Source organism: Caretta caretta, chromosome 5 (genome assembly GCF_965140235.1).
Source record: "Caretta caretta isolate rCarCar2 chromosome 5, rCarCar1.hap1, whole genome shotgun sequence".
Classification (NCBI taxonomy): Eukaryota; Metazoa; Chordata; order Testudines; family Cheloniidae; genus Caretta; species Caretta caretta.
This window is the reverse complement of record NC_134210.1, coordinates 105,246,250-105,262,432: the sequence shown is the minus strand read 5'-3', so window position 1 is coordinate 105,262,432 and position 16,183 is coordinate 105,246,250. Positions and strand designations below refer to the sequence as shown.

The window sequence follows — 16,183 nt, the reverse complement described above, 5'->3', positions numbered from 1 at the left end:
CTTTTCCTCAGTTAATCCCATCTCCTTCAAACATATTTGCATATATTCTCCAGTTCATTAGAGCACAAAACTTTCATTTATGCCTTCTATGTTGTTCTTATTTCCCATTGTTTGCATTACTGTTTTGATCCAGGCCTCACAACTGGAATTCAGAAATAGCTTTTTCCAGTTGTGCATTGCCACTTTTTTGTCCTACTTCCCTTCCCTCCTCTCCCCCCCTTGTGTTATGATTGGGCAGTATTCAAATTTGCACACTTTTGGAATGTGGCAAGCATTCCATGTCTTCCTTTTGTATTGCTGGTGGAAGACTATATTTGTTTAAAGATCTACTAGAAAGCTGTCTAAAAATGTGTGACTTTGTACTGAACATCTTGTACCCAGAAGAGCTGGATCAAACTTGCCTCCTACCCAATGTAGGGAAGGTTGTCTTTCTAGCTGTCAAGCAGAATTTCTTATAGAAATGTGGTATGTATGTATATTATTTCCACACTTATAGATTAAAGGAAAAGTCACGTTTGTTTGAGAATTACACTTTATTTAAAACATGTTAGATAAACTCTTTTAAAAAATTCCTTTTCCCAACAATTCATAAAATGTACACAGCATTTTCACATTTTATGTGGGAGTGGGGCAAGCAATCTCTACTAGTGTTTTTTTGGTTAAACCTAGTAAATTTAAATAGCTAACCCTTTCCTAACGTGACTTTTGGGAATAGATCAATGGGTTTTGTGTAACAGGGCTTTTAAAATATATACATAGAATATTTTTATTCCAGAGAATAGAGGTCAGTTCAGGAAAGAACTCAAGCATGTGCTCGAGTTCAACTGAAGTCAAAGTTTGGGTTGGATACACATTTAAATTCCACTCACCCAGAATAAGCAGGAATTGAGTGCTTTCAACTTCTGCCTTATTTAAGATTGTGGTAGTGGTATATGTTCTTGGACTTTGTCTATGTGGGAGGTTTTTTGTTTTTTTTCAGAATAAGAATGTGAATTTAAGCCAATATAATTATACCAGTATAACTACCCCCCCCCCCATGTGAACACTTATTCTAATATGAGTGGTGCTTTATATTTAGCTTTTTTACTTAGCAAAGGGTTTAAACTAACCTGAAACAAGCCCACTCATACTGCAATAAGAGTGTTAACACAGGAGTTTATATCCGTATAACTGATAAAACTTTCATGTGTAGACAAGGCCTTGATATTAGCTAAGTGTAACTGATCCAGCAGTAAAGATGATCTCCTAATGAGGAAATGGGTGTAGGGGAGTGGTATGGCTCTGGAGGGATATGTGGCTTTGGGCACCTGTGGTTAAATGTGAAGTATGCTTTCAAGCCCAAGTTAGACGTGGCAGTAGCAAAGATGCAGAAGACTTGTCTGCATTATAGCTTCCCTGTTATCAGTGAAAGTACTCTAGAAGTGAGATAGAAGTTCTAAATTTCATAGGCGACATCCACACGATAGGCTTTTGTTAGAATAGCTAGGTCGGGGTAGTGAGAGGTATGGTCCCTTCCCTAACCAATATAACTGTGCTGACGGAAGTCCCTGGTGATGCAGTTGTATCAGCAAACCTGCACTTTTACAGTTATAGCTCTTTCACTTTCGGCAAGTGGAATAAGGTATACAGGTAAAAGCCCAGCTTTGCCAATATAAGTTGCATCAATGCTAGGAGAGCTTTTCTGGTATAGTGTCCTGGTATTCCCATACTAATAAAGTGTTCATAGTATTGATGGCACATGGCCTTAGTGTAGATAGGGGCAATGGGTGGACAGAAGAGGGAGAAGGAAATGTCATTGATCTTTATTATAAAAGAATAGAGATTCTTTCCAGAAGAAAAAGATGCTGGCACTGGCTTCCCTTCCCAACCAGAATTCAGGGTACACAAGATGTCCTTGACAGTTCCCTCTCTCCTCCTGGCACCTGTGATGTTCCATATCCATTAAGTAAAAATAAATAAAAAAAAAATTGAACACTCTTTTCCTTTTTGTTTGTTCCGTGCAGTATTTCTTTTCTGTCAGTGTTTAGTGGGTGAGGGACCATGTCTAGGAAGTTTTAACTACTAACCAATAAAACATTATTTGACTTGGTATAAATTAATTGTGAATTAAGGTGGTATAATTCCACTGAGGTGTGTGTGATTGTCATTGCATCACAGGAGTGATGAGTGTTATATATTCACCAAAACAGATTAAATTAGTTGGCATTTGATTTTGGTTATGGCTCAAGCTCAGATCCATGCTGTGAGCAGTTACAATTCTCACTCTTCTGCTGTCTGTTCCGTGATGTGTTACTGCTGTCCTCTGTCCCTGCCTTTCAGTGTCATTTGACCAGTGGCCACATCTTTACTGCCAGCAGGGCCCTTTGCTGCCTACTCTGGTGCTTCTCCATCCAAGATGGACAGAGGGCTTTGCCACTCCAGTGTTATTGATTAAATGAACCCAGAACTATATTTGCATGGACTGGGGCCTGTTCATTTAAAACATTCCAGAACTGGGCATTCTTATTGACATATCGTGAGAGTGTTCTAGCACGATTTATCATCTAAGATGTGTGTTACCTGTTCCTTAGTGACAAAGTGGGAGAACAAAATTCAGATAAATAGAACTGTGTGGGATGGGAGTGGAAAGATGCAGAGCTCTGGTTTCAGACTGCCATCTTACATAGCAGATCTTACTAATCTTACATAGATTAGTGGGTCTCAAACAAGTAAAATCAGGTCATCTAAGCAAAGCTGTGAAAGAAACAGATCACACAGAACTAAACTGTCTTATAGCTTCTAGAAAGCATCATAGTAAGTGTGTGGGTGCACGAGCAGGTAGATGCGTGTGTGTGTGTCTGTGAGAGACAGAGGAGAAGAGGGGGAAGAAATCGGAAATTTACATACTGCAAGGTAGCAGTGGGAGCTCTTTCTGCTAAAAAGCAGCAACTTGTTTGTTGAAGAAGTTGTGAAATCTGTAAACGTTAACATTGAACTCTTGGCAGAATCTGCAGTGTTCTCTTCTGTGAGTAGTATTGCCTCTGATAATGTTATACACTGAATTAAAAAAAAAAACAAGGTCAACTGCACTTATTTATTCAGCAAGAAAAGATTTGTCAGCTAAGGTATGTGAAGGATTAGTGGACTATTTTCAGCAAAGAAAGTGAAGGTTAAGCCTTTAATCTGTGCTGCCCTAGAAAACTGGCAGCAGGAGATTGAGTGTGATAGCTGACTTCCACGTGTTTCTTAATCTGCATTCATTTATCAATTTTATTTTGCCTAGTTTGGTATGATTTCTTATTTCACAACCTGGAGGGGAAAAGTTAAAAATAATTAAATCTGTGATCTAAAACCAGAGTGTTTACAATATGAATAAATAATACATACAAATGTTGTATATTGTGACCAGTGTCACTAGTCTTGTTCATACTGCCTGTCTTCAGAGAACAGTAATATGCAGGAGTTCAATTTGTTTAAGGCCTGTGTATTCAGGGGAAAATTGGACCCCTATTCTGCAACAAGGTCCCTGGATTTGGCAGCACTCGGGGGTAGCAAACTGGAAATTCTCTGACCCCTTAAGTTTAAAAACTCCATTATATAAATTTAAATTTTTAAAACTACTGCAGTAACCTTATTTATCTCTTAAATTCAGTATTTGCCATTCACAGGGTGAGCTGGCACATTGAGAGTTTAGGTTTCAGCCTCACCTGCAACTAGTTTACCTTTCAGTTCAGGACCATATAATGGGAACATCTGACTAGGAATCAGGCTTGCTGCAGGATATAAAAGAACTGGAGCCTGAGTCCAGTCAGGGGAGTGACTCAAAGGAGCAGGTGGTCTTTCTGAGCTGCTTTATACCAATTGCTTTAAAACTGCAGGTCGTGACCCAGTACTGGGTTATGGAACATAAGGGATAGGGTTGTGGTGCTGACCGGACCGTTAAAAGTCCCGTCAGTGGTGCTTCCCGGCTAAGGCCGGCTAGTCCTTACCTGTTCTGACACAGCACTGTGCCCCAGAAGCAGCCAGCAGCAGTTCCAGCTCCTAGACGGGGGGGGCGCCTCCGGGGCTCCGCATGCTGCCTCCACCCCAAGCTCTGCACTCCCATTGGCCAGTTCCCACTGGCTTGCACGCCTCCACCTAGGAGCCAGACCTGCTGCTGGCTGCTTCCGGGGCGCAGTGTGGCCCATGGTGCCAGGACAGACAGGAAGCCTGCCTTAGCACCCCTGCTGCGCTGCTGACTGGGAGCTGCCTGAGGTAAGCCTGTGCCCCAAGCCTGCTCTCCAATCCCCTGCCCCAGCTCAGAGTGCCCCCTATACTGGAGCCCCTTCCTGCACCACAGACCCCTCAACCATGGCCCCACCCCAGAGCCTGCACCCCCAACCCTCTGCCCCAGCCCTGAGCCACCTCCCACCCCTTGAACCCCTCATTCCCAGCCCCACCCCACAGCCCTCACCCCCTGCACCCCAACCGTCTGCCCCAGCTCTGAGCCACTCCCACACCCCAAACCCCTCATCACCAGCATCAATTTTCTTCAACTGTGTTGCCAGGAGAAAAGTTCAAAAACCGCTGCTTTATACTGAAGCTCTCCTTAGTTCTGAAGCAGAAGACTACGGGGAGCAAGTTTGCTAGGAGTGAAGCTTCAGCAGGAACAGACATGAGAACTCTGCAACCAGGATTGTGATCCAAAAGAAGGCTGAGTGGAAGAACTGTGGTGTTTGAATTTTGCTAATAAACCAGACTTCTAGAAGGAGGAGAACTATTATGTAAACACCCACATTATGAAGTCTGATTAACTGTGGAAGAAGGGATACTAAGGCAGTAGCAGCATCTGAAGCCAGACAGTTCTTGATATGCCATTAAAAAATTGACAAGACATAACAGCATGAGAAATTGAGAGGTGGAGTGGAGAAGCTGAAGACTGAGAGCTGGGAAGAAAACTTTTAGGGATTTTGACAATTTGTGGGTGGTTTCTCCTAAAAAATAGTCTGTAGTGTAAGAGCTACAATATTGACACTTGAATTCTTAGTGAAAAGAGAAGACAAGAATGGGGATGGCTGGAGACTTGCACCAAACACCAGGAAGAGTAAGGTCTGTGTAATTGGGGACTCCCTACTCAGAAGGGCAGGCAAGCAGCCCATCTGTTCTTCTTAGTAGGGAGTCTTCAGTTACATAGAGGCCTGTTGCTAGAGTGGATTTGGGGAACAGAACTGCTTGCTGGTTGCCCAGAGCTAAGATACAGGATGTAGATCTGAGTCTGAAGAGGATCCTAATGGGAGCAGGAAACAATCTACTGATTTGTTCTTCATGTGGGAACAAATAATACTGATAGTCTCCCTTGATGCATTCCAGCCAGAATCTACCAGGCTGTGGATGATGCATAAAGAAATGGAAGTTCAGGAATTCAATCATTGGGATTCAACCTGTCCCTGGAAGAGGAGAGTGAAGGTAAGACCCAATTATGATGCTCAACAGATGGCTTAGGCAATGGTACTATAAAGGAGAGATTTGGGATGTTCAACCATTGAGAAGCATTCATGGACAGAGGACTGTTCTCATAGGATGGACTCCACCTGATTAGGAGGGAAATAGACTCCTGGGATGGAGATTTAATCAGTTGTGCTAAAGAGCTTTAAAACTAGGAATTCAGGGAACACAGCTGAGAGATGCTCATGTAATCATCATTCCTGCTTCTAAATACTGAGCAGGAGGAAAATCAAGTAAGAGGATACAGCAATGGAGAAAGGAACATCAGAAACTAGGAGGAGAATGGTCATCCAAGAGAAAAGATAATGCCTAGACCACTGACAGTAATGGTCAGGGAGGTGATATTGGCAGCAGAATGACTACCCAATTGAGTAAGGAATCAGGGGGAAGCCAAGCAGAAACTACTAAGATGTCTATACACCAATATAAGGCACCTCAGTAACAAAATGGAGGAACCAGAATTACTGGTACAGGAAGTGAAACCAGATATAGGGATAACAGAAACATGGTTGAACAGCAGTCATGATTGGAGTACAGGTATTGAAGGGTATGTGCTGCTCAGGAAAGACAGGAATAAAGGTAAAGGTGGTGGAGTAGCACTGTATATTAATGATGAGTAGAGCTCAGTGTTTGTCACAGAGGTTGCAGAAGTAACAGATACCTTGACTTCCTGTGACCTCCGTAACTTCTGCAGAGGCCAGTGTGGCTGACCCCAGGGCCACCCAAGCAGCTGGCCCCACCAGTGCGGGAGCGGCCCCTGGGCCATCCATACTGGCTGCTGCTTTGGCAGCCCTAAGCAGCTGGCCCTGGGGACTGCCTGAGCAGTGGCTGGCCCTGGGCCTCCCCCGGCAGCCACTGGCCCCCCAGGGCTTCCCCCTGGCAGCTTGTGTTGTGGGCCCCCAGGGCTCCCCCTCTGGCAGTTAGTGCCACTGTCTCCACTACCCCCACCCCCGCAGCAACACCCCTCCTTAAGATTCAGTCGGGGTAGGTCATGGGCTGTGATTTTTTGTTTTTCTTGCCATGACCCATCTATGACTTTTGCTAAAAATACCCATGATTAAATCACAGCGTCAATGATGAGGTAGATTCTAAAGAAGTTAGAAGTGATGGAATAGATAAAACCAAATCTGTTAGCTTTCTTCCCCAGAGTGATTTTTGAATCAAACAGAGGTTCCACTGGGATACTGGTTGGAAGTCTGCTACAGACTGCCAGAATCAGATTTTGATATGAAATAATCCCACAATTTCCAACAGACTTCAATTTCACAAATATAGATTTGAGGACAAATGCTACTAATAATGGTAGGGCCCAGATATTCCTAGCTGACAGAGTTCTTCACCAAATAGTCACTGAACCAACAAGAGGTGATGCCATTTTAGATCTAATAGTGGCAAGTAACTAGCACCACATAGAAGAAATGGTTGTAGAGCACAACCTTGGTTTGAATGATCATGATATAATTTGGTTTAAACAAAATGGAAGGATAAATAAAAATACATCTGCAAATAGGGTCCATGATGTCAAAAGGGCAGACCTGGAAGAATTCAGGGAAGTGGACTGGACTGAAGGATCTGAATGTGGAAGAGGCTTGGAATTACTTTGTCAAAGTTGCAGAAGCTATCTGAAGCCTGCACCTTAAGCAAGGGGGAAAAAATTCTTAGGAAAAGATTGCAGACCAAGCTTCTCAAATGGGTTAAGAGAGAGCCTACAAGGAATGGAAGATGGGATGGATCAGCCAGGAAAGCTACCTCTTGGAGGTCAGAAAGCATAGAGGAAAAAGTGAGAACTGCCAAAAGCCAAGCAGAACTGGACCTTGCAACAGTAAAGTTTCTTTAGTCCTATAACAGGGGTGGCAAAGTTTACTTAACCTCTGAGCTGAATAAGACAATTGTCAGAAGTTTGTGAGCTGGGGCTCAGGGCTTCAGCCCTGCTGACAGCACATGCTGCAGGACTGAAGCTCTGAGAAGTCCCTAGCCCCACCACCCTGCTGCAGGGCAGAAGCCCCAAAGCTAACATCCCTCAGTCTGGTAGGTGGAGAATGGGCATGGGGAGGGGGGCGGTGTGTGGAGAAATGTGGGTGGCTCTGCGAGCTGCAGTTTAACTGTAGAAGAGTTGTGGTTTGGCCACTTCTGCCATATATAATAAAAAGAAAACAATGAAAAAAGTGGAACTGCTAAACACTGAGGATGGAGTAGTGATTAAAGATTATCTAGGCATGGCCCAACACAAAGGAATACTTTGCCTCTGGTTTTAATAAAGTTAATGAGGAACTTAAGGGTAGCTTCAGGGTGGCTAATAGGAAGGAAGATATAGAAGTAGGAATTACTACATTTGAGGTAGAAGTCAAACTCAAACAGCTTAATGGGACCAAGTCAGGGGGCCCAGATAATCTCCATCCAAGAATATTAAATGAACTGGCACATGAAATTGCAAGACCAATGGCAAGGATTTTTAATGAATCTGTCAATTTGGGGGCTGTTACTTCTGACTGGCAAATTGTCCCCAGACCTTCTTTAAAACTGCTACTATATTAGCAATGATCCAGGAAACTCCAGGACCCCTTAGCTTGACCTAAATTGTATTCAGGGTCTTGGAACAAATTTTGAAAGAGAAAGTAGTTAGACCATAGAGAGAAATTAGGATAAATTACAACATGGTTTTACAAAGGGTTGATTGTGCCAGACCAACCTGATCTTTCTTTGAGAAAATTTTTTTCTAAAAATTGGATATACTGCATAACCACGATTTATTTACCTGGATTTCAGTAAGGTATTTGATACAGTTCCACATGGGAAATTTATTAAATTGAAGATGAGGATTAATATGAGAATTGAAATGTGGGTAAGGAACTGGTTAAAAGGGAGACTACAATGGGTCATACTGAAAGGTGAACTGTCAGGCTGGGGGGGAGTTTATTAAAGGAGGAGTTCCTCAGGGATCAGTTTTGGGACCCATCTTATTTAACATTTTCATTAATAACCTTGGTAACAAATGGGGGAGTGCATTAATAAAGTTTGCGGATGACACAAAGTTGGGAGGTATTGCCAATATGGAGGAGGCCTGGGATCTTGTACAAGAAGATCTGGAGGATTTTGAAAACTGGAATAATAGAAATTTAATAGTGCAGAGTGCACTTAGAGACTAACAACAAGAATTTTCTTTATAAGCTGGGGACATATCAGAAATGACAGAGGAGAAAGATCTGGATGGATTGGTTGATCACAGGATGATTGAGCCACGAATGTGGTGTGGCCATGAAAAAAGCTAATGCAGTTCTAGGATGCATCAGGTGAGGTACTTCCAGTAGAAACAGGGAAGTGTTAATACCATTATATAAGGCACTGGTAAGACCTCATCTGGAATAGTGTATGCAATTCTGGTCTCCTGTGTTTAAGAAAGATGAATTCAAACTGGACTAAGTGCAGAGAAGAGCTACTAGGATAATCACAGGAATGGAGAACCTATCTTTTATGAGAGAAGATTTAAGGAGCTTGGCTTGTTTAGCCTAACCAAACAAAGGGTGACAGGAGATATGATTGGTCTCTAAATACTTTAGAGGGATTAACACTGGAGAGGCAGAGAAGTTATTTACATTAAGGGTCAATGATGGCACAAGAACAAATGGATTTAAACTGGCCATCAACAAGTTTAGGCTTGAAATTAGATGAAGATTTCTAACCATCAGAGGAGTGAAATTCTGGAACAACCTCCCAAGGGAAGCAGTGGGGGCAAAAAACCTAACTTGTTTTAAGACTGAGCTTGCTAAATTTATGGAAAGAGATGGTGTGATGAGGTTGCCTATAATGGCACATAGCTTATCTGTGACTGGTAGAAGTAAATACCTCCAATGGCCAGTGACGGGCTAGATGGGGAGGGTTCTGAGTTACTACAGAAAATTCTTTCCAAGGTGGCTGGGGTGGGGGTGTGTGCATCTTGCCCACATGCTCAGGGTCTAATTGATAACTATATTTGGTGTCAAGAAGGAATTCTCCCCACCCCAGGTCAGATGGGGAGAGACCTTGGGTGGTTTTTGTTTTTTGGGCCTCTTTCTCCAGCATGGAGCATGGGTCACTTGTTAGTTTGATCTAGAGAAAAAAAGGTGGATTCGCTGTACCTTGAGGTCTTTAAATCCTGATTGGAGGACTTCAGTAACTCAGCCAGTGATTATGGGCCAAGTATAGGAGTGGGTGGATGAAGTTCAGTGGCTTGCAATGTGCAGGAAGTCAGACTAGGTGATCACAATGATCCCTTCTGGCTTTACAGTTTGAGTTGCTCTCTTCTTAGAATCCTAGAATATCAGGGTTGGAAGGGACATCAGGAGATCATCTAGTCCAACCCCCTGCTCAAAGCAGGACCAATCCCCAATTTTTGCCCCAGATCCCTAAATGGCCCCCTCAAGCATTGAACTCACAACCCTGGGTTTAGCAGGCCAATGCTCAAACCACTGAGCTATCCCTCCCTTCCTTTATCAGAAAGGAAACATGACTCAGGGCTGGATAAACCCATACACTTTAAGAGGGTACTTGCAAGAAAGGGACTCCTCAAGGTAGTGGTAGTGATGGGTGGGTGGAAATAACACGTAGATCACCAGTTCAGATACAATGCAGGGCAGTTAGTATGGTAGTCAAGTATATAGCTTGATCTGTGAAAAGAGTTGGATTTTTTGAGGGTAACCTCTAGTCATTACAAACACTGTCATGGGCTGATATCCAGGCCACCACATTCTGTGACTGCATTGAACAAATGCTCCACTTCCTGCACAAAAATTTCTCCTTGGCTATAGCCATGTAAAACAGAAGACCCCCATGACATGCCACCTTATGTGAAAATTCCAATTACAGACATGCCACTATGGCAGTGGCCCATCCCATTCAGATTTGGTCAATCTAGTCTGAAGTAGTTGGGAAAACAACTTCCCAAGCAGAGGCAAGTAGTATCCCTCAAGCCATTAATCTCTGGGAACCAGTTGCAGTGAATGTGACTTTACGAATACAATAGTGGTGGTGGGGGGAAACAATTACACATCTGCACCATAACTTAAACATTTTCGTTATCCTGTTGTGCAACTCTCACTGGTCAAGGTGTCTTCTGCCAATGGCTCTGTAAGATTTCATGTAGGTGGAGAGGTCCATTCTAAAGCCTATTCTACTATGAAACTGACCTGATTTGTCCAGTCTTGTATCCTATAACTTCTTCTGGAATAAGCTGCATCAGAATTGAGGGGAGAAATCTTTTGTATTACTACTGCACATGGCATTATATTTTACCTTATTCCCAGTAATATAAAGTTCCTTAGCATTCTGGTATCTGATGTTTAGGCACCTGACATCAATCTTCCTGGGTAGGAAGCTGGGAAAGTTTGAGATCTATTTATGACCTCTTCACTAAACCTTAATTATGAATGATGTACAGCTTCATCTAGCAGTTGATTCTGCCAGTTTCAGGTGAGTAAAGATCCCTTCCTAGAGGGCCTGTATTCATGCATACTCAACTGCCCCAGAAAGCATGTGGGGTGTGAAAATCCCCAACATTCTCCCTCTGTAGTATGGAAAGTGTTTGGAATCTTATGAAGATTTAGGTAATGGTTTATCCTTTGGTAGTGGCATTTACTTTTATTTAAATAACTTACACTGTGTTAGTATTGTAAGACTAAAGCAAGAAAAGAATAGTTTCCTGCAACTAAATCTTTCATGTTAAGAGATCAGTGGGATGTGGCTATTCACAAAGGCAACTTATAAGGGTGGAGGAGGAGAAATGGAAGTTAATGTCAGCGTTACTCAAATCTGTTGCTTTTTGGAAAATATTTTGATCTTGTAGACTTATTCTCCCTAAATATTTTACTAGATTAATACCTCACTTACTACTGTCTCTTCCCTTAGTTTGTTCTAAAACTGTTGACAGCTGCCCATTTCTACACAGAGTCAAGCAAGGCAGTTTAGTCAAAACTATTAACATTTGTTCCTGCATAACATTTTATGCTATAACATTTTCTTTTCAATCAGGTGAAAATGAAATCCTTGAAACTCTACACAATATTGCAAGCAAGAACAAAATCTGGAGGTCCTACATGGGCATGGGTTATTACAACTCCTCAGTACCTCAGGCGATTGTGCGGAATTTGTTGGAGAATGCAGGATGGTAATGTACATTGCTTCCTGATTACAAACCTATAAAAAGAACAATATATATGAAATGTTTCTAAGTGTGATGCATAGACAGATATATAATAATGCTGTTTGCCAAGACGTTCCCATTCTTTATACAGATGATATGCTGGTCAGATTGAAACTTGATTAAGGGAATCATAAAAAAATATTGATCCTGACTTTAGCAGGAGTTTAATCCATAATGTGGCAGTAGAAAGGTATTGTAGCTTAGACTTTCACAAATAGAGCATCTCCATAGTTTGAAAGATCTGGTGCCTAATGCAGAGTATTAGCTAAACAGGTGGCATTAAAGAGATATGGTTACTTAAGATTAGGGTGACCAGATGTCCTGATTTCATACGGACAGTCCTGATATTTGGAGCTTTTTCTTATATAGACGCCTATTACCCCACTCCCCTTGTCCCCATTTCACTCTTGTTATCTGGTCACCCTGCTCAAGATGAATTTTATGAATGGAAAGTTCACACCTCTTGTTCACTGAAACCATACTTTGACATGAATGGAAACATTCATAACTTCAATTACTTTGAGAAAAATGTAAAGGAAGACCCCAGACTAAAATAACTATGTTCTGCCCAAAATTTAAGCTTTGAGGTTCAAAATACTTATTCTCACTGGCATCTGCAGTTCCAGGTGGATATTCTGACTATCATGAGAAACAATGATGGTTATTTACTGACTGGAAGGAAGTAGAAAGCCGCAGAAATCTTTAGCCCTTCCCCATTAGATTTCTCTAGCTCAGCTTTTCAAAACAAGAAGCTTAGATGTCTTGAATGCAGAGTCAGAATTTGGGTGCTTCTCTTAGTTTACCAGTCACTGAAGTAGATGAATAAATGAAGTTTACCCACTGTTAAGAATTTTTGAATGCACTGAGTGTCTCATTCAGTTATTCTCAGAGCTCATGCAACAGCAATGCTCCTATGTGGAAGGCCTTAGAGTACTGTCAAACTAGACCTTTTGACTTCTCATTTTCCAAGAATCTGAAGAGGATAAGTTTCCTTTAGTTATTTCTTGGATTATCTTTATACCATGTGCTTCACTACAGTGACAGTCATGGCCCTTTACCTCTTTAAAGACATTTCTTGATGAAGACCGCATGGTCAAAATGTTAAATATTCCCTAATCACAAATTTGGACAGAATATTTAACATGCAAAATTAAAATATGGAAAAACATTGGTACGTTAATGCTCTAATGCCAATTGTAATTGTTGTCTCCGTATCTCCACCCACTCTGCACAAAGACTGAAGACATCCAATATTCTGACTCACCCACCATATGCACATCTGAAATCCCTTGTCCCTTAGATCAATGGTCCCCAAACTTTTCAGGATTTCACCCCCTCCTTACCCGTCTGCAACCCCTGCTGCTGGGGCTGGGAGCAGGGCTGTGGCTTGGGGGTGAGGGATGTGGCCAGGGATAAGGTGGCCGAGGTTGGGTCTGGGAGCGGAGCCGCAGGTCTGGGTGTGGAGCTGTGGGTGCAGGGCTGGAGCAGAGCTGGTCGTAGAGTGGAAATGGCTGGCACTCTCTCTCCACCCGCCATGGGGCCTGGCCTGGGCCCCATCATGCCCCCTGAACTTTCCTCTGCACCCCCCTAGGGGGTGCCCCACACACACAGTTTGGGGACCTCTGCCATAAATATTCTCTCCTCCTCTCTGTGCAAAAGTGAAGACCTCAGCTTAAGTCTTCACCTCTAAATCAGCTTTGTCTTAAATAAAAGCAAAGTTTTAAAAAGGTAAAGACAGTGCTTGCAATTTAAAAAAAAAAAGTAGACTATAAGCACAGTTAAACTAATCACTATAAAAAGCATTGGTAACTAAGTTCTGAGCTTGATTTGTAGAGCGTAGATTTGTAGAGCATAAGATTTTGAGTCCTAGGATTATGTTTTATGCTGGAGAGCGCAAAAAGTGCCATTATAAATCTCTGCAAAATTTATGGTTTTAAGAAATCAAACTTTCCTAGCAAGTCTTGAATTTTAAATGCTAGGTGCTGAAATATTGCAGCCCCATGTTTCATAGCCTAGCCAGTGCCGTAGCTAGGTGGAGCGAATGGGGGAGCGGACATAAAAAAAAAAGTGCCAGCTGTTTGTATGCACCTGGCGGCGCCCCGGGTCCTCAGTGGCACTGAAGGCCCCCGGCGCTGAAATGCAGCCGAGGACCCCTGGAGATAGTGAAGGCCGCCGCAGTGCCGGACCCGCTGCTGAAGACCCGGAGCACTGCTGGGTGAGTAAATATGAAAAAAGGCGCCAAAAAATTAAAAAGGCACCACTTGTGTTCAGTGGGAGAGTGGCCGCTGCCCCCCCCAGCTATGCCACTGAGCCTAGTATTTCCCATGAGGTTGTGCTTATCTTTTCTGCTCAGTTATGCACCCTGACAATAGCAGCTCTTTCCTTCCCAGCTTCTGAGTACCCTAATACAGAAGATATGCATGCTTCAGGATGATTTTTTATATTGAAATATAGCATGGCCCTGGAAAGTGGGTTAGGGTAGAAAGGAATTGTTCACTTTACGTGCGTACATCTCAGTTTGAGACATATGGCCAATGCATTGTCTTCTGTTAAAATAATTGGGTGTGGCACTGTGAGGAAGTGAGGGGGAAGGGATTAGGGATTTTCATTTATCAGAATGTTTTTCAGATGGGAATATTGTCTGTTTTTAGAAGATTTGCTAGAGAACAGTCTTCCAGGGAAGTTAGATCTGCTAGGAAAATAAGCATCTCTGTAGGAGTCTCAGAACAAGGTGACTTATCAAGAAAATGATGAACAACTTTGTTTCACAATGAAAGACTAAACAGCTTAATTATTTTTAAATAAAAATGGTCAGAAGGCTATGTACTAGTTCTTATAAATAGCAGCTGTTTGAGTTAGTTTCCAGAAAAGTGCTTGTTTGAGTACAGAAAACACAACATCTTTCAGACTCTTCAAAAAGTCACCTTGATCAATCTGCTTCAGAAATTAAACTTATTTTAAAAAAAAAATTGAGACAAGATGAGAATTTTCAGTCCAAAAGGAGGCTTGCTTTTTTGGGGCAGAGAGGCGGCAGTCAAAGTTAGTAAGCAATGAGAGTCTTAAGGTTTTAAGCTCCAATCCATTCTAAATGATGGAGTTTCTACCAGGCAACTCCATTAGTAAAAAGCTTGTTCAATTTTTTTCGGGATATACGCTATATCAATTACTTGATTTCCTTTTTCTCCAGTTACATAGGAATCATACATAGTTACAGGCTGCTGGCAAGCTCTAATGACACTTTCACTCTAAACACATTTCATAGGAAAGTGTCTGTGTGTGTGTGGGGGGGGTAGGTTTCATTTTATCATTGAGAGGACATTTTATTTTATGGTATTAGCATGGCAAGCTCTTGAGGTCTGGACACAGAACCAAGTGGCCTGCTATTTTTGAAAACCCCATTTAGTCTTGGTGTACAATAATGGATTTATAGCAGCTCAGCTCTCTGAAATCCGGACAAGGCTTTTCCTGTTGGGGTCACTGCAAAATATTGGCTAATCAGTATTTTTACTTTTTTTTTCCTTTTTTTTTTTTTAAATAAAAAAGCTTCTACTCTCTGGGTATTCAATGTTACCTGCCTCAAAACCTTGTAGTATGGTGTAAACTTCACAGCAGAGCAGAACTGTGTAAACACCACACACTTATGTGCACATGATTCCTGATAGTCTTCACATTATCATTGCATTGAGCTGTTTCCCTAGAAACAGAGCTAATTAATTCCTGTGATGTGACATGAATGTAAACTAATCACCAAAGAATATTTGGCTTCATAAATAAGTTTACAACAAGTCTAGACTTAATCTTGTTCATCTTTTATGTTAGTATTTAGAGTAATACTCATTGTCTATATCACAGTATATTAGAGACTTTGAGTCGTTTGACTTTTGTGCACTTCAGCTACAAAACTGCACTTTATAAGAATAAGGCTCATTTAAAACAAAAAAAAAAAAGCATCTACATGAGGCTGAAGTCAGCAAGAGTGCATACTCAGGGAAAACACACAAGCAAAAGGGTAAAATTTTCAAAGGGCCTTAGTCCCAACTGAAATTGGGCTCCAAAGTCACTTAGGAACTCTTGAAACCCAGTATGTTATCACAATTCATGTGATACTGTGCTGAGTATAGTTGCGTAATTTGTTTTTAAAAGCAACTTAAGTGGTTTTTGGGGGTGCGGGGAACAAAGCTCTCTTTTCATGAGCTCTGCATGTTGATGGCTGCTGTGTTTAGTGCACAGCAACATCAGGTTATGGATGTGCAGTAAAAATCCCTGTTTAGTTTACACGGGTTGGGAAGGCACTGTTGATTGAGGCCAAAATAGGATTCAACCAAGTGGGGATCCTTAATAGAGCTTCAGATGGACCCATAAAAATATTTCAGGACCAGTGTAGTTTTTTTTTTTTTTAAGCACTGAAAGGAAAAATATAGTATGCAACCATATAATTAAAGACTGTATCATCATGCATATGCACAAGGGGGAAGAATGAAGGTTGCACAGGTAAACTTAACTCTGGCATTTCTAAACATTTGAGCGTTTGACTCTGCAATGTTA

General features: G+C 41.9%; 1 protein-coding gene across 1 annotated transcript in view; it reads left to right on the top strand.

The window, feature by feature from the left end:
* GLDC (glycine decarboxylase) overlaps window positions 1-16,183 on the top strand; it is a 71,126-nt gene that overhangs the window by 3,481 nt on the left and 51,462 nt on the right. Inside the window, exon 3 of the mRNA XM_048851772.2 lies at window positions 11,467-11,602. Within this exon, the coding sequence (XP_048707729.1) occupies window positions 11,467-11,602 (136 nt within the window). The remainder of the gene's footprint in view (window positions 1-11,466; window positions 11,603-16,183) is intronic.